A 19,912-nucleotide genomic window follows, 5' to 3' on the forward strand; every position below is an offset into this window, starting at 1 on the left:
AAGTGTTTCACAAATTGACAAAGAAACACCACTTTCTACACATGGCAGTGTTACCCAACACGTCTTGTTTTGTCTCTCTCTTTTTTTTTTGATACCGTTTTTGCTGATATTTCGTTAAGCTCCTATGATACTTGAAATAACACCAACAGAAAGCAACCGTCAGAATCACCTGATGGTTTGACCTTACAAATCTCTGATGCACTTGCTTCCTTCCTCCGAGACTTACCCTCCACGTCGGTGGACGACAGTCCTACCATCCTCCAGAGTTCAGAACGTTCATGTACTGCGCTGATCTGAGATATTGCCGACTCAAAGCCTCTCTGTCCTGCAGAGTCCTGAGAGTTTGGTCTGCTGGCTGCTGAATTCACACTCCCTCACTTCTTCCGTTCCTCCCTCTGATCTATAATCTCGCTCTCCCTCCCTTCCACACTTTACCTCCCCTCCTGTCTTTTCTTTCTAGGGGGTAGGGCGATGATGGTGCTCTGTGTGTAGATCCCTATTGGACTCACCCTCCCCTCACCATCATAATCTAAGGGATCGGGTAGCACCTGGGAATGGTGTGCTGTGTAAACATACACATGCCCACTAATGGATAACTTGCATTCTTTCCCCATTCTTTCTCTCTATGTGCATTATTAATGTTTAACTAGCTGCACAAAGAATCCAACGCACACAGTCTGCCGGCAAACCTGCTGAATTTTTACAGGCTGCAAAAGGCATTACTCTATTTAAGCATTGTAAGAGCTATAATTCAGTACAATAATAAACTATAACATATTCCCACTAAAGATGTGTGAAACGGAACTCTGTCTGTCCTACGCGTGTCAAGGTTTTCTGAAGCATCCTTTGTCATGCTTGGTCACACATTGTTTAAAATGTTCGGCCAAACGGATTTAAATGCTATGCTTCAGAATAACAAAATGATACAGTAATAGTGCAGCAGATGACCGATCATGCAAATGGTGATAAAAGCATCAAATTTAGCAGAAATACTCCTTAGACACTCCTCTTTTGAAAAAAACGATTGGCCACTTGACTTTTCAATTGGTGGTCAGGTAGGGGTCAATTGAAGAATTACACAGAGGTCAAAATTAAAAGATGCTCCAATCATATTGAAAAATATTCCACATTATTTGCCTGATCATAACGATTCCAAAAAGGTATAGTTTGGACTATCTGTGACTGAATTCTATGGAGTTACGGGATAAAAACAGCAAGAATGGTGACAAAGGTCAGTGTCATTTTGTACAGGGGTCAAAAGTTAAAGTTGCTCAAATTTTGGTAAAAAGTGATGCAAATTATTGGTTGAGCTAATAGGATTAATAAATGGAATAGTGTTGACAGTGTTCAATGCTTGGTCTCCAAAGTAAAGGTCAAACAAGGTCTACGTCTATTGGATTCTATGACATGTGACATATGTTACCCCGTAATGTGATAAGTAAGGATGATACATGGTTCAAACTATTCCTTTTTAAAACCATGTTAACTCAACTAGCAATTACATAATAGTGGGACTTAAAAAACCTTGCCTTACAATATAAAGCGCCTTGGGGCAACTGTTTGTTGTGATTTGGCGCTATATAAAAAAATTGATTGATTGATTGATTGATTGATTAAAAAAATCTGCTTCTTCCAAAATCTATTAGTTTATATTCCAGGTTCAGACAAAATGTTTTCCTCAGTTTTTGTTCGATCTGGTTCAGTAGGTTTTGAATAATCCTGCCAACCGTCTTTCTCGCATACAAGTAAAAAAAAAAAAAAAGAAATACAGCAAATTGTGCTGTGAAGACAAGTTGAGACTTTTCAGAGTACCACATGGATGACTTTTTGCCTTGAGACAGATCTGTAGGCCCCAAGCACGACATAACATGCTGCCTTGGATCAAACATACACAAACACTGAACAAGCAAATCTTTAAACATGCACAGACAGATCTACAGCAATAGAAACAAATGTACCAAAAAAAAAAAAAAAAACAAGCAGAAAAAGCACTCCTAATCTCTCCTATGAATCAGTTTCATCATCACATTTTATCACAGTACAAACATCATCTGCGTTCCACTAGATTACATTTATAAAAAACTGGCAAAATAGTATCACCTGTATTTGTATCCTTGGGTGAACAAATCTGACCCTTGTGACTTCTAGTTGATGCCTGTAGTAATGGACAAAGCAGGAAAATACATGTCAGGGACGGTACCACAGCAACAGCACCAAGAGGACATTTTATTTTTCAGGAGGCATGCAATTTGTCACTGAAACAGAACCCAGAGACGTTTTGTAGCAGATGACTATTTTCAGACATAATTAAATGCTGGTTATAGTGCAATGTGCTTTGACCAGCTAGCATACTCGCACTGCAATGTTACCACTAAGTGGTTGCAACCTCGTGCTGAGGCCTAACAGCATAGAGGCGTGTCCCCTGGGTGGTGGATAGGGGAAACTCTTTTTCCTTTGGATGTTGGGAGGGCTTCCTTTGGCTGCTTTGGGCTAAGACTGGCTGTGTGGGCAGATCCTCCTGACCTTGGTCAGCAACTAGACCTGGCTTGCATGACTGGTCCTGCTTAGGAGCTTCTAGTGGGAGGCTAACTCTCATTCTTCTTAGGGATGGGAGAGCTTCCTTTGGTTACTGTGGACTCAGCTGGCTGTGCAGGCAGGGTCTGTTGCCTTGGTCAGTGTTCAGGGCTGGCAGGCTGGCCTGCATGGCTGCTACTTGATCGCGGCTTCATGGGAGACCATAAACCAAAATGGCCAGGTAGGTGGGACCTGTTAGTCTCGGTTGACCACCCATCTAGGAGATGGAAAACTCTTCAAAATTCAAACGCAGATGTAGTCAGCATCCGTTAGTTGTGGGCCCTCGACCTGCAGCAAACTGACTAATACAATCATGGGTAGCACTTTAGAGACCGGCCCTCAGTACCTGGCAATTGAGGGTTCTAAAATCACCGGGGACCCAGCCCAGGGTGTGGAGGGCGCAGGCACCCTGGGTGGCCATACATCTGAGCCCCTGACTTGTCCAGCAGGGAACCCAGGTGGGCCTGTCAGTAATATTACTGGAACATCTTGTGCCCCGCATGCGGGAGCTGGAAGGGAGTGCTGCGACTGAGGCTTTGTCTTCAGATACTGCTAACCCTGACACTACTTCTGAAGGGGATTATGTCCATCCATTGTTGGAAGGCGTGGAAAAAAGGGCAAGGGACTGGGGATGGCGCATCAGCACTCGCCTCTTCAGAAGTGGGAGCTGACCATATGCCACCTCCTGGTACTTCACAGGATGCCCCTGGTAAAGCTGTCACATCCACTGAGCATAACCAAAAGCGGGCTGTTGACACCAGGCCAGGGAGTGCTCAGCAGCCCACAAAGAAACATACAAGAGGTTCCATGTGTCTGCCAGTTGGGGAAGACTTGCAAGTTGTCTGCTGTCTACTGCTGAAGCAGAGCACATTAGGGCTGGTCTGGAAAACCTGTTAGATTGGGTGCCCCCTGAAGAGGAGGAACCTTGGTTTCATGAGTCTGGACTTGTGAAGAGGACCTTTCGTTAACCAGCGCTAACGAGTCCTTACTGACTCATGAGAACTGTCTTGGCAGTTCCTGAGTGGGAGGGCCACGCTTAGCTAAGAGGGTCCGGGACCTTCCGATACTCAGGAGAATTTTTGCATTCATTCCTGGTTCCTTGCAGGAGTCTAGGATTGTTTTGCTGAGACTCCATAGGCAGAATGCAGGGCTTCGTATGGAGGTTTGACGATTCCTCCACACCCAACCCCAAGAGGGTGGGTAATTTCTTATGCTCGGGGTGGACAAGGACTCCATGAGGTGCCTTGAGGGACTGGAGAAAAGAATTGTCAGAATTAAAACTGTACAAGCTATAGAAACTGAAGTTTCCAGTTTACAGGACACTGTGTTGATGGCCTACAAGACGGCTTGTCCGCAGAAGACCTGGAAGCATGGTAAGAAGCCATCATGGACACCAGAGCTAACAGGACTCCGGCAAGAAGTCAGGGCCAGTGGCGCATATACAGAACTCAAACATCTGGAAAAAGATCGGAGCAATATGCTGTGACTAGAAATAGTTACAAGGACCCATTAAGAAAGCCAAAGGACTTTCCTGGATTACCTTCTGTGGAGAGGTGGAGGGACAAAGTGCCTCCTTCAAACTGTACAGAACCTTGGGAAAGGATCCAGTCAATTACACTCAAAAATGGCTCTTTGTATGTACTCAATTCAATTATGTGCAGGATTTCCATCAAATAAATATATGTAGCCCCAACTCAAATAAAGCACATCAATGCAAGACAATGTAATTTAATTTAGTTGGGATTACTTATATTTATTAGATGGATCCTAACCCAATGAGTCAAACAAATAACTCATTGGATGAATCCAATTCAATTATGGGCTATTCTTACTTATTCTTACTTAAACAAAAGATTTAAGTAAGAAGGTTTATTTATTTATTTATTTTTATTTTTTTATTGGGGGGGATTTGTGGCCTATGCACTGCTGGGTTGATAGTCCACCCCTTCTTTCCTAACCAAACCTATGTGGTCATAAAACCATGCACGAATGTGTTCTTTGGAAAGGTCAGTTTAATAATTGACCATAAAACCATACAATTATAACTTTGTCAATCTGCTATATCAGTGTTTAAAATATTAAAGTTTATTGAGAAACAGCCAAATCATCAGTAAAATCTAATCAACTATTTCCTGGTCATAAGATAATTTCTATAACATTTTTTGTCAATATCCAGCCAGTACTCGTTGAGAAATCCTGTCGATAGACAAATAAACCGGGACAATCACATCACCTTTGCCCCATCTCTACTGGGTGACAGTGACAATAACTACATGACACTCAGTGGCAATGGCTTTGGTGGAAGTTTGTGCTAACACCTAGTTCCAGATACCTCAGAAGTCATAACACGTGACTGGGAATGGTGTCACTCCCAAGTTAAATGTGTTCCATGTTCCTCATGATACTACAAGCTAGACTCCTTCAAGAACACCACTGCTGTGCTTGCCCGTTTGGAGAATGAAGAAATAACAAAACAACTATGTGGTCCATCAAAGAGACCTCATGGAAGAGAACAGATGGCACAGAAGTTATGTCTGTGTTTTAATTTACTGCTCATTTTTCTCTCAGGTCTTTAATAGCCAATATTAACACCACCAACGGAAAAATGAGACATTGCAAGGTATTACAAGGTATACACATAAAACACCATAACAACGTCCACAGACTGTAGTAAGGTAGTACTGTGAGTGTAATTTATTAAGCTGGACACAAAAAAGAAGCACTAAGTGAAAACAGTAAAAACTGCAGCTTTCACTTACTGCTGATGGTCAGAGTGGTCATCTTGGATTTTGAACTAGTTTGAATAAGTTGATGAGCTGGGGGTGTTCCAACTGAGACCGACCACTCATAACTCAGAAAGTATGACCCCTGAATGCAATTGGAACACTAACACGAAACATAAGGAAACTGTTGTGAGGCTGGCAAATCTACTTTAAGCCATGAGGATCATTATTGAATAAATATGTCTTTGTTCATCTGGAGAACTGCAGAATTTCTCCAAAAAATTTCCAACTCACAAGGCTGGAAAAATGCTACAGCTCACATATTAAAAGATATAAGCAAAATATATGAGGCAAATACACATCACCAACAAAATTCCCATCAACATTTCCCCAACTGGAGCATCACCTCTCAGGAAAATTTAATTCACATCTGCCATTTACTTTAGGAATTATCTTTTCCACAGACTAACAAATCGGTCCTCAGCATGACCCGTTGGGAAGAACAGAGAATGATCTGTTCTCTTCATTTTTAATCTACCAAATTTTGTCATCTATTGTTTTTTGTAGTGTTTAATGAGTGCATGTCTTCTTGAACAGACAGGACAACCAGAGCAGACTGTTATCAATGAACAAACAAGTTGCCACAGAAACACAATCTTCAACAGACCAATTCACGAATGAAGTAATAATGACACAATGTGTTGATTTCAGTCACATTTATCTGTTGCGTATGGCGGAGAAAACCACAAAACATGAATAACGCACAAGTGAAACACTGTACTGTACATGGAGGATTTCAAAATATGGTCAGTGTGTAATAAATGCCTTATCCTGTGGACAAAATATTGTTCTGTCTTCTAAATTAAGAATGTTAGGTTAGCAAAAGGTCTGATTCTTCTTCGGTGTTTCTGCAGTATACAGATACAACTTTGATTTTATATATATATATATATATATATATATATATATATATATATATATATATATATATATATTAAACATTTGAAAATCACCTTGTCCCTAGGTTTATTTTGTTACACTGCCCAAGAAATTACTATAGCACAAATTTTAGCAAAATCAAAATACATTTAAGGGGACCACCAAAGCTTTGAAATTCTTCAAAAACCATAAAAAACTAAATGTATGATTTCAAAGAATTGCTAATATACACTTTGTTTATTGTTTATATTGTCTCTCAACACAACAGAAGGCAGAGATGTTTCCTCTCCAAATTCTGTAGTCTGTGGTAATTTTTGTAACAAATAGAATTATATGAGGTGTGAAACTGATGATGAAAGTTGTAAAACTGCCTGAATTTTTTTTTTCTAGATGTTTCAATAGGCAGACAACACTGTCTTTATTTTATCTAAGGATCAGATAAAATATGCAACTAGCCGATCATCAACCAGGAAAATTGCAAACTTAAATTTGTGGAGAATTATAACCTCACTGTGGTCTTAAACATGAACCAAATGACCTTAAAATTCACAATTGATGTTATTTTCTGAAATGGAATATTTTAAAGTGGGGACATACAAATCTGTGACTAAACGGGAAAATGATACAACATGATTATGATGCAGATCTGAGTTTTAAACTGATTTTGGAAAAATTTTAAAAGCAATCACATGGACTAAGGGAGCTGTTTTCTCAGACCTTTAAAGTCTATTTGAATTCCCCCACAGAGATCAGCTCTGCCAGTTTCAGATCCTTCTGTAAGTTGTTACAGGATGAAGGAGCAGTGAAGTTAAAAGCTGCTTTGCCAAGTTCCATTCTCACTTTTGGAAACAGCATCTATAAAATATGATGGTCCCAAGAGCAATAATCGAGTTAGAATTGTTAAATTCAAAAGGACTGTGTCATCTGTGATACCTCAAGAAATAGGTATAGAATGAACCCTCCAGGTTTTTCTTGGATGTCTTTCCTGCGCTTTGTATGGTCTTTGGAAATGAAGGCTCTCGAGCCATCTCCTGAGTTGATATGACATAAAAGAGAGCCGCAAAATAAAGATTTGGAGGTGTCTAGAGACTCTGTGGGGGAGTGTCTCTCTCTCTCTCTGACCCATCAGTCCAGCCAGCTGCATGACATGAAAAAGCACATTTCTGAAAGGAGGGTACAAAAAGCTTATTTGTGCAAATGCATTAAAAAAAGCATCATCTTATCTCATGTCATGTAGGTCACGGGAGAGATTTTGGTAAATGCACTGCCGGGCTGGAACTTCTTGATAACTTATCTCCATGCTGTGTGAGGGTTATCTAAATACCGTCACTCAGCTGAATCATCCAAGATGGGACATGCATGTCCAAATAAGAAAAAGAAAACTCAATTGTTTCACAAAAGCAGCTGTTCTACCTGCCGCTGGGAATGTTGGTGGCTTACCTCACCCAGTTATCAGAGTGCAAAGCTGCATGCTATCACAGGCGAAGCGCATGAAACAGACAAACATCAGGTGTGCTCAAGGGTTTTTCAGTGCATTAAGAGTCAGGCCAGCAGAGCCTTCTATGACTAGTCCACATCCCATTGTGATGAAATCTCCTCCCACTCCACTCCTCAGATTCCATGCATTTTCCAAGTGTGACGGCTTTCCTCACCTGAGCACAAAACATGTCTGGACATTAACAAACCCATCAGCACGGGCTGTGACAGACAAATAGAGGACAGGGAAGGATCATTTGGACAAATCAGCATGTTGAATCCATGGAGTCGTAATCTCGTGTGTGAGTTGGGGTGTATGAACGTTAGATAGATAGAGAGAACTTTATTAATCCCTTGGGAAGACTCCCTCAGGGAAATTGAGCTTCCTTCAAGACAGTAGCACACAGGGTTATGCTGCATTTACACATAAGTCATGAATGCCAAGTATACATTCTTGGTCGCTGATCCCGAATGTGATGATTCGGGGCAGAGGCATCAGGAGTGCTCAGGAACTGTTGCAACCTGTTACCATGCGTTACAATTAATGGCACATTTTGCTGCCGAATTATCAGGAACCATTACGCACAATCAAGAACAATGTCCCGCGCTGTTGCGCGCTATGAATCAGGTGAATGGTCTCCACCTCATATTCATGCTTCCGTCAGCTGCTGAGTTGCGCAGAAAGGAGGAGGAAGAGACGGAGAGAGCCAGATGTGTGGCTGCATGCGGCTCGCCTCTGGCTCAGACTTGTTCTCTCGAACATCAGGCACAACAGTGGGTGGAACGCAGGAGCGTGCTGAGGAGCACTGGAACAAGACTTAGCCAACTTGGCATCAGTGTCCTTCATCGGCAAACTGCAGCAATGTTCTATTTTCTGGAATACCGCAGTCCAGCATTAGGACTCTCCAACTGATTCAAAATGCTGCTGCCAGACTTTTAACAAGAAGCATAAGGTTTGACCACATTACACCCATTCTGGCATCTCTTCACTGGCTTCCTGTCCCTATGAGATCAGATTTTAAGGTTCTGCTACTAGCCTATAAAACTGTACACGGACTGGCACCTCCCTACTTAGCTGACCTAATTAAACCCTACGTACCAGCCAGGGCCCTGCATTCTCAGGGTACAGGGCTACTTTGTGTCCCTACGGTGAATAAAAAGTCTACGGGTCATCGAGCTTTCTCTTATCATGCCTCTGTTCTGTGGAATGATCACTCTTCGTCAATAAAACAGTCAGATTCTGTAGAGACTTTCAAGTCCAGATTTAAGACACACTTATTTTCCCTTTCGTATAGCTAGCATACTGGCATAGTATGTTACTATGCCTTTTACTCTTTTAATTCATTTTATCAGGAAACGGAGTGTGCAGCGGCCTCAACTTTATCTAAAGTCTAGGTCTTTTAGTGAAGTTTAGGGCTAGTGGCCAGCGATCACCTTAGTATGTCTTCTGTTTTTCTTGTTGCTTAATGCTGACAAATTATACGGACAATACAAGTATGAACCTTCTGTTCCTCTGTATATGACCCATAGTCATAGACATACAGTCATGAAATGACATGAATGAAGCTATGTGCTCTTATCATGTCCACATCTGCTGGCTCCACGCGCATATCCAGCCGGTCCCGCGTGTCCAGTCAGTGCGTGCCAAAGGACAGACACACGTGGACTTATTTTCCATTTCATATGGCTAGCATTCTTTTAAATTAATTTTATTTAGGAAACAGCATGGGCTGTGGCCTCAACTTTATCTAAATTCTGGGTATTTTAGTGAAGCTTAGGGCTAGTGGCCAGCGATCACCTTAGTATGTCTTCTGTTTTTCTTGTTGCTTAATGCTGACAAATTATACTGTATGTGTTGTATTTCCTGATTTTGTTTTCTTCTCTCTGTTTGAGGTGCGGCTCCATCCAGAGATGGGAGTGGTGTCTACTCCTGCAACCCTCCCGTCCTGTGCACCCGCAAAATATCCTGTATATTTGTTTTGTGAATTGTTTTGTAATTTGTGTCGGTAGCATGGCACAAGCAGAGGGTCACCCCTTTGAGTCTGGTCTGCTTGAGGTTTCTTCCTCAAATCATCAGAGAGAGTTTTTCCTTACCACTGTCGCCTGTGTGCATGCTCTGGGGGTTGGTAAGGTTAGACCTTACTTGTGTGAAGCGCCCTGAGGCAACTTTGTTGTGATTTGGTACCATATAAATGAAAAGAATTTGAAGTTGTTTTTTACACTGCATTATCTTTTGTTTTTGTAAAAAAAAAAAAGTGTTGCCTAATTATGGATTGAGACTTGAGATGTGTACACATCCTTGGATAAGGTTGTTGGAGTGCACTTGTTAAAAGGAAGGTATCTGATGTGAAGAACTGATTGTCAGAGGTGAGAGTTTCTCATCTGACTGCTCGTTAATATTTTTTAACACTGGAACTTTTGTTTACCAATCACACCATTAATTTTGAAGGATGGGGACATGCAAGGAAGAATAAAATACGAGTACAACTTTGAACTATGGATATTTCAAAATATTACAAATACACTCAGGATATTTAATGGCCATGCAGACACCAGTACATAATGTAATCAGTGACAACCCTGACAAATCTGATCTTATTCTGCATGCAGCATGAAGAAAAATGCGTTTCCTGTTCTCCATGAGTTAATGGGCTGCCCTCCACTGCGGGGATGCCCCATGAGCTGCCAACATAAATGGGCTTCCTCCTTCCACTGATGACATCACCTATCACCTCCGGCCTTCTGTTTCCTCTTCCTGCCAGATGACCTACTCCCATTTTTTTTTTTTTACTGTACTGTTTCCAGCAACCTCATTCTCCATTCGCTAGATCCTACGTCAGATAGAAGTGAATGAAGCTGCTGCAACAGCTGCATTTCAGCAGAAAAACAAAGGAGCACTTGACTATGTCATTATTGTAAACCAGCGTTTCTCAAAGAGTGGTCTGCAGACCAGTGGTTGTCTGTGAGTCAACCCTAGTGGTCCGTGAGTGTGTAGGTAAAATATCATGTTGTAAAGTAACATATTATAACTTAAGTGTTTCTGAAAGTGTTTTTTAAAATGACTCCAAAATTTAATAGACAGTAATAAACTGTTGGAATGGTCAGCAGACCTACTGTTTTTGTATATTTAGGGAATAACCCTGTTGTGTCTGATGATTTGTGGATGTTCATGCTGGTTATACAGTCACAAATTGAGCTTTACCAGTGACACATTAGCGGAGCTGGTAAAAAGGACTTTTACTTTTTTGGATATTTGCAACCGTAATCCAGCATGAACGTCCGCAAATCATCAGACACAACAGGGTTATTCCCATTCTAATCCAATTCCATTGTTTGCACGGTTTATTTTTCTGTAGGTAATTTGGTTGGCGAGGCTTACAGTCGAGCCGAGGCAGCGTCACTCCAACAGCAGGCAGGGCGCGGAGTAATCCATCAAATGTGAAAATCCATCAAATCCATCAAATGTGAAACGGTAATTCTGTATCAGAATCCACATCAATACTTCCATATGGTAGCTTAAATTCACCCATTTCGGCATTGTTGTCGGTACGTGACTTTCTCTCGGTCTCATCTAACAGCGCCATTATTGACATCTGCATAGCAGTGCACGTGGCCAGTCAGGGCGCGTTGTAATACATTAAATGTGAAACGGTTGAATATTTTTGCGACCTTACACCCAATATTATACGGTCTGAAATCTCACACGATTACCCAGTCAGATTTGCGGGAAAATGTAATTGGATTAGAAATGGGTCGTTAGGTGGTCCATGAGAAGTTGTTATTTATTTATTTATTTGCTTAAGTGGTCCTTTGTTTGAAGATGTTTGAAAATCCCTGACCTCGAACATCAACGGATCTTTTTAAGGGAGACAAATAAGAATAAATTTGATCTCTAATACAATCTGGATTAAATGCATTTGTGGAAAGTCTTTTGGGTGAAACAGAGGACTTCTAATTTTTATAAAGAAATGTTTTGTTTGTTTGTTTTTAAGCTTGTAATGTTCTGATGAATGTTTGGCAGGCTTTCCCACAAGCAACACCTAGTGATCCAAGAGTATATTGATAAAATATCACATTTTAAATTAATATCATATTCTAACTGAAAAGTGTTTCTCAAGTTATATAAAAATTGCTCCACAGTCTAACAAATAGTAGTCTATGTATTATTTTCATTATCAACTTGCATGTAAATTATTAGTTTTTGGATAGTAAGTCCCTTCGGCTGCTCCCTTGTTTGCACTTGGGGTCGCCACAGCAAATCCAAGGTGGATCTGCATGTTGAATTGGCACAAGTTTTACGCCGGATGCCCTTCCTGACACAACTCCACATTACATGGAGAAATGTGGCAGGGGTGGGATTTGAATCCGGAACCTTATGAACTGAAACCAAGAGCATTAACCACTTGGCCACCACCCCTAAATTATTAGTTTTTGGATATTTTGGGAAAATTCTTTTGTATGGGATAAGTGGTTCACAGTCTGAAAAAGATTGACTACAAGCGAAGAGAGCCATCAAGAACACTCTAGAGCAGGGGTGGCCAAGTTCGGTCCTCGAGAGCCACATTCCTGACACTCTTAGTTGTCTCCCTGCTCCAACACACCTAAATCTAATGAAAGACTCGTTAGCAGACTTTTAATGAGCCTTTCAAGGATTCAGGTGCGTTGGAGCAGGGAGACAACTAAGAGTGTCAGGAAGGTGGCTCTCGAGGACCGAACTTGGCCACCCCTGCTCTAGAGGCTGCAGAGAGGGCCTCAAGGTGGCAGTGGATCCAAAGGGGGGATTCGTGGAACAACGTGCCACTTGGATACAAGTCGGGGACTGATCACCCCTGGCTAGGTCGCCCAGGCGAGGGTGTATGAAGATTAAAGACCTGAAACACCCTATGACCCTGGGTTCTTCACTGATGACATGTCCAAGTATCACTGGAAGGTGTATTCAAATCCAAGAAGCACTGATGTGGGATTAATGCCTACGCTATACGTTGCTTTATTAGGTACACCTGTTCAATTGCATGTTAACACAAATAGCTAATCAGCCAATCACGTGGCAGCAACTCAGTGCATCTAGATGTGAAGAAGACTTGCTGAATTTTAAACTGAGCATCAGAATGGAGAAGAAAGGGGAATTAAGTGACATTTGAATGTGGCATGGTTGTTGTTGTCAGACAGGCTGGTCTGAGTATTTCAGAAATTGCTGATCTACTGAGATTTTCACACACAACCATTTCTAGGATCCAAAAAAGAGAAGCTATCCAGTGAGCAGCAGGTGTGTGGACAAAAATTCCTTGTTGATGTCAGAGGAGAATGGGCAGACTGGTTGAATAGGCAACTGTGTGATGCTACTGTGTCAATATGGACCAACATCTCTGAGGCATAGATTCAACAAGGAGTTGGAAACGTTCCTCAGAGAATTAAGGCAGTTCTGAAGGCAAAATGAGGTCCAACCCAGTACTTGCAAGGTGTATCTAATCAAGTGGCCCATGAGTGTATATATGATTTGGTACAGTGTCCTCACGTTTAATCACAGGCTGGGGATCCTTTGTTGGTAGTCTCTCCACATCTCCCTCCCTGTTTGCTGTCAGTATCGTACTCCAAAACAGGCTGGTGGGACATTACCTTTTTAATTTTATGCCATTTGGATAAACCTTTTAAATGTAATACTGTTCCTCTTTGTAAAACAAGCATTTCTACTGGGTTTTTGTGTGTGTTTAGTTTTTTAAGTAATTTTGCTCAACAGATATGTACATGGGGGCAAAACCAGCTTCCTCAGTGATGATGACAAACGCAGTTGTAATCAGATGAGCAAATGAGCAGCAGTGCCCTCTGACAGGTCCTTAGAACGGGCTCCATGACTGTCGCACTGCTCCCTGAGGTCTCTGTTGTCACCACCACTTCCTAAATTGCACAAGCGCAGACCAGTTGGTTAGTTATGGACTTGTATTCTGTGCATGTGCACATTAAACTCTCATTTTGTCCATGGCTGAACATCAAGCATCTCCATACTTCAGCATTTTCCATCCCTGGTGTATTTCCATCTGTATCTGTAGATGCTTGCAGCATTTTGTCATAACCCCAAATGTCTTCCAGGATACAATAAAAGCAGTGGGGAAGAACATCTTTGTTCCTGTCTCTCCTTAATTTGTGTATTTACGACACCCCCAAACCAGATAAGTTCTACCACATGCTCAGCTCACCTGCCACCCAAGCTGACTATGCAGCATGATGTGCCTTTTGCATGTTGGTTATTGTTTGCTGTAATTGCCTAAATGCCAAGCTGTAATATATATTATACAGTATGTCCACCTGAAACCCTCAAGAAAGAAATTCCAAGTCTCAAAGGAACCATGGAAATGTTTACAGCAGTGTGGCTCAAACTTTTTCAGACCTAGAACCACAAGAAAAATAAATAAGTGAATAAATAAAAAAATCTTGTGGGTCTCCCCAAATATCCAAAAATATGTGTTCTGGTCACTCCAACATTGCAGTAATAACGTTGGAAACATTTTTAAACAGTGTGAAAAACACTTTTACATTAGAATATGGCATTAATTTCAAATGTGATATTTTACCAATATACTCACAGACCACTAGAGGTCACTAACAAATTACTAAGGGTTGCTCACAGACCACCAGGGGTTTGTAGACTGCTCTTTGGGTAAGGCTCACTTAGGTCCTTAGGACATTTTGGTGGGGTATGCGTGCAAGGGAATATACTGTCCACAAAAGACATACGGCTTTGAAGTAAGTTCTCATGTAGTGGCAAAACTGTCGTGTTACTGCCATGACACCACCTTAAACTCTGTGTATAAAGGTTTGTGCAAAGTGTTGTGTCTACCACACTTCACACTCTATCAATGTGAGGACTATGATCCAGATTTGTGCATAGCACGGAATCTACTAGCACTCTGGGAGTACACCAAGGTGAAATTCCATATCAGTCTAAGAAATGAAACATACACTCTTAGGCATAAAACGTTGAATTTAATTGATAAAGTTAACTGTTTCCACAAAACACTGTCAATTAAGTGCAAAACAATATTGTAGTTGAAATTAATTAAACCAAATGAAACATTATGACTTAAATCCCAATATTGTAAAAAGTTACTTTAACTATTAAATTCTACATTTTATTTCTTAGAGTGTAGTATTGTCAAATTAATGATTGATACATTGCATATATTTTAGGGCTGAGACAATACAATTATCTCCTGATTCATTATGTATCACAGTACATAGTTCATTCACAGTACATAAGTATTGAAACTTGATATTGTCAATTTTGTTTGCTTTTTGAAAGATTAATTTAAAAATTGTGCCAATTCAACATGCAGTTCCACCTTGGGTCTGCTGTGGTAACTTTGAGCAAAATGGGAGAAGGCAAAATAACTTACAACCCCAATTCCAATGAAGTTGGGACATTGTGTAAAATGTAAATAAAAACAGAATACAATGATTTGCAAATCCTCTTCAACCTATATTCAATTGAATACACCACAAAGGCAAGATATTTAATGTTCAAACTGATAAACTTTATTGTTTTTATGCAAATATTTGCTCATTTTGAAATGGATGCCTGCAACACGTTTCAAAAACTTTGGGATGGGTCAACAAAAGACTGGGAAATTTAATGAATGCTCAAAGAACACCTGTTTGGAAACAGATGGGTGTCATGTGTTGTGAAAGTGTAGGTACACGGACCCACAACAGGGGGCGCAATGAACGGACAATAGAGAAAGGTGAATAACAAGTTTTACTGTTGTGAACAGGGCACAACCAATACAACAATTAATACTTTGTAAGTCGAAATCTGCTGGTGTTGTGTGGGCAGGCTCGAAGGTAGGAGACGTCCGTCCCCGTCGAACCGGAACCACCCAGATTTCCTCTGCCACCGAAAACCAGGAGTACTGGAACCGCCAAGTCCCGAATTCCCAGGTGGCCACTGCCTTCGCTCGTCGGATCCGGTACTGCTGGCGGGAAAGAGCACAAACACACAGGTATGGGTGCGACAGCACCCAGTAGACGGAGAGGGGAGAAGCCGCCTCCACCTCTTGAAATAATGAAGCAGGAAGGTGAGTACTTATCCAAGCAAGGTGCTTTCTGTAATCAGCTGTCCTGAAATAGTTTAGCAAGGTTTATCAGAGTCCTCAAAATATATACTAGCAGAGTAGGTTACCTTAATCTCAAGGCGATATCTCGGCACTGAGGTGGAGACGCTGTCCTGCTGATATACTCCGTCCTGAGTGCAGTCAGCTGTGTCTAGTAATGGGTGACAGCTGTCAGCCTGACAGCCTTCGTCGGCGGCAGCGCCCTCTGGTGCCTGGAGCCCGCACTCCAGGCAGGGCGCCCTCTGGTGGTGGTGGGCCAGCAGTACCTCCTCTTCAGCGGCCCACACAACATCATGATTGGGTATAAAAGGAGCATCCCCAAAAGGCTCAGCCATTCACAAGCAAAGATGGGGTGAGGATTACCACTTTGTGAACAACTGCATGAAAAAATAGTCCAACAGTTTAAGAACAATGTTTCTCAATGTTCAATTGCAAGGAATTTAGAGATTCCATCATCTACAGTCCATAATATAATCAGAAGATATAGAGAATCTGGAGAAAATTCTACACATAAGCGACAAGGCCAAAAACCAACACTGAATGCCCGTGACCTTCGATCCCTCAGGCGGCACTGCATTAAAACCCGACATCATTGTTTAAAGGATCTTACTGTGTGGGCTCAGGAACACTACAGAAAACCATTGTCAGTTAACACAGTTTGTCGCTACAGCTACAAGTGCAAGTTAAAACTCTACCATGCAAAGTGAAAGCCATACATCAACAACATCCAGAAACACCACTGCCTTCTCTGGACCTGAGCTCATTTTAAATGGAAAGACGCAAAGTGGAAAAGTGTGCTGTGGTCTGATGGTCTCAATATTTATTTCATTCATTTAAAAGAAAAACAGAAAAGCAGAAATGAATATATTACAAGACATTGTGTTGTGAAAGTGTAGGAACACGGACCCACAACAGGGGGCGCAAATGAACGGACAATGGAGGAGTCAAATAACACTGTTTTTACTGTTGTGAAACAGGCACAACAAATACAACCGATTACAATATTGAGACTGAGTTCAATTACAACGGTGTCGTGTGGGCAGGCTCGACGATAGGAGACGTCTGTCCAAGTCAAACCGGAACCAACCCGATTTCCTCTGCCACCGAACCCCGGGAATACTGGAGCCGCCAAGTCCCGAATTCCCAGGTGGCCACTGCCTCCGCTCGTCGGATCCGGTACTGCTGGCAAGAAACAGAAACAGTCAGGTGTGGGTGCAGCTGCACCCAGCAACACGGAGGGTGGAGAGTCCACCTCCACCTCTCGTCAACAACAATCAAGGAGTGTAGGAAGGTGAGTACTTATCCAAATGCTGTCCGGTAGTCAGCTGTCCTACAAATAATCAACAAGAATACAATTATAGTCACACGTATGTGTAGGCGGAGATTGTTACCTCTTTGGTAAGGCGATATCTCGGCAAATGAGGTGGAGATGCCGTCCTGCTGATATACCTCCTTGTTGATTGGGATCAGCTGTCTCCAGTGATGGGTGACAGCTGTCATCCTGGCTGCTCCTGTAAGGCGGCAGCGCCCTCCGGTGCCTGGAGCCCGCACTCCAGGCAGGGCGCCCTCTGGTGGTGGTGGGCCAGCAGTACCTCCTCTTCAGCGGCCCACACAACACATTGAATGAAAAGGAGCAGAGGGAAGAACAAGTCTTATATTTTCTGCCCCTTTTTACAATACAATCTTTCAATTTTAAGAATCATTATTCAACATTATTTAACAGATTACATTTTTGACTTTGTCACATACCACTGACTTATTTCATAATTTTAGCGATTATTTAAAAGATTACATTTTTAACAGGTTACATTTTAGACTTAAACATTTTAGACATTATTAACAGATTACATTTTAGACTTTGTCACAACCCACTGACTTATTTCATAGTTTCATACTTACTTAATACATCTAGTTTAATACATTTTTTAAATAATTTAAGAGACCTTGATTCTTTGATTTCTTTGTTGAGGTTGTTCCATAATTTTACACCATTCACTGCAATACTCTGTTCCTTTACTTTGGTTCTGAATCTTGTTTTTTTTTTTAAAGACTTCTATTCCTTTCTAATTATAACTACTTACTCTTTTTTCAAACATATTCTGAATGTTTATTGGTAAGGTATTTTTATTAGCTTGGTGCATTGTTTGTAATATTTTCAAATCAACTAAATCATGAAATTTAAGTACCCTATACTTAATGAATAATGGATTAGATGGATCTCTAAAACGACTATTGCTAATCATTTTTAAAGCTCTTTTCTGCAGAATAAATAATGGTTGTGTATAAGTTTTACATGTTGATCCCCAGATTTCTACACAATAAGTTAAATATGGGACAATCAATGAATTGTACAATGTTAATAAACCATAAATATTTAGCGAAAATTTTACTTTATGCAAAACAGCAATGGCTTTTGCTACTTTTCCTTTTATGTAATTTATGTGTGACTTCCATGTAAGATCTTCATCAATCATGACTCCTAGAAATTTTGTTTCTTTTACCCTTTGTATGTCCATTCCATCTATTTTTAATGACACATCATTTTTTTCCACTCTGTCATTAAACAATATGAAATTTGTCTTAAGATTTAGTGACAATCTGTTTATATCAAACCAATGTTTAACTTTTTCCAAATCTGTATTTATCACTTGTACTACTTCCTGTATATCTGATCCAGAGTAAAATAATGTTGTATCATCAGCAAATAATATGCTGCCAAGTACTTTAGATACATTCACAAAGTCATTGATATACAAAATAAACAGTTTGGGTCCAAGTACCGACCCTTGTGGTACTCCATAAATAATGTTACACAATTCTGATTTAGTATTATTTATCTGAACAGACTGTTTTCTATTTTCTAAGTAGCTTTTTACCCACTGATGTGCAATACCTCTAATTCCATATTGTTGTAACTTGTGAAGCAATCTTGAGTGGTCGATAACATCAAAAGCTTTTTTCAGGTCGATAAAAATACTTACAAAATAATCCTTATTATCTATTGTTGTTGATATTTTCTTTGTTAATTCCATAATTGCCATAGCTGTTAAATGTTTTGTTCTGAATCCATACTGAGCATTATTTAAAATATGATGTTTCTCAATGAATTTGTCCAACCTTGTCACAAAAACTTTTTCCATAATTTTAGAAAACTGTGGAAGCAATGACAATGGCCTGTAATTTGAAAAATTATGTTTGTCTCCATTTTTATATAATGGGACTACCTTGGCAATTTTCATTTCGTCTGGGAAAATTCCTGTTGACAGAGACAGATTACAAATGTAAGTGAATGGTTCAATAACAGTTTCTGTTATACTTTTTACAGTCATCATGTCAAAATCTTCATAGTCAGTTGATCTTTTGCTTACACAGTTTTTTTACAATATTTCTTATTTCATCTTTTTCCACATTGTCAAGGAAAATACTATTGACCGTATTTACAAGTGTATTTATCTTCTACTATTAATTTCCCAGCAGACTTGATCCCACATTTGAAAAATAATCATTAAACTCATTTGCAACTTCTTTTATGTCACTTTGTTCCTTGACAAAGTAATTTGGAAAAGTTGATTTCGCTCCATCACTTTCAATCACACTATTTATAATTCCCCATGTTGCCTTTATATTATCTTTACTCTTATTTAATTGTTCACTATAATAATCTTTTTTTTGTTTCCTAATTATTGTCAATAGTTTATTTTCATATTTTTTGTATCTGTGTTCTGTTTCCTTTGTTTGCATTTTTAAAAAAGCACCTATATAAATAGTTTTTCTTTACACAAGCATTTTTTATTCCCTTAGTAAGCCATGGTTTATTTACTCTGTTCTTACTAATTTTTATTAATTTACAGTTTTTATTATATGATTTCATCAGTATTTTCATGAATGAATTATATGCTACATTAACGTAAATTCCAAATTGTTTTTGGAAATCATGGACATTGTGTCCTCTGGACAAAAGAGGAAAAAGACCATCCAGATTGTTACCAGCGTTAAGTTCAAAAGCCAGCATCTGTGATGGTATGGGGGTGTGTTAGTACCCATGGCATGGGCAACTTACACATCTGTGATGGCACCATCAATGCTGAAAGGTAC

At 40.3% G+C, this 19,912-nt stretch overlaps 1 protein-coding gene across 2 annotated transcripts in view; it reads right to left on the reverse strand.

The window, feature by feature from the left end:
* The window catches only part of afap1l1a (actin filament associated protein 1-like 1a), a 118,296-nt gene that overhangs the window by 61,334 nt on the left and 37,050 nt on the right, over window positions 1–19,912 (reverse strand). The window contains exon 1 of one of the 2 annotated variants that reach the window (XM_034181227.1): window positions 227–404. The exons of the other annotated variant lie outside the window; for it this stretch is intronic. Within the exon in view, the coding sequence (XP_034037118.1) occupies window positions 227–257 (31 nt within the window). The 5' untranslated portion in view covers window positions 258–404. Of the gene's footprint in view, window positions 1–226; window positions 405–19,912 lie in introns of those variants that run through there. 2 annotated transcript variants of the gene reach the window in all.

Source organism: Thalassophryne amazonica, chromosome 11 (assembly GCF_902500255.1).
Source record: "Thalassophryne amazonica chromosome 11, fThaAma1.1, whole genome shotgun sequence".
Lineage (NCBI taxonomy): Eukaryota > Metazoa > Chordata > Actinopteri > Batrachoidiformes > Batrachoididae > Thalassophryne > Thalassophryne amazonica.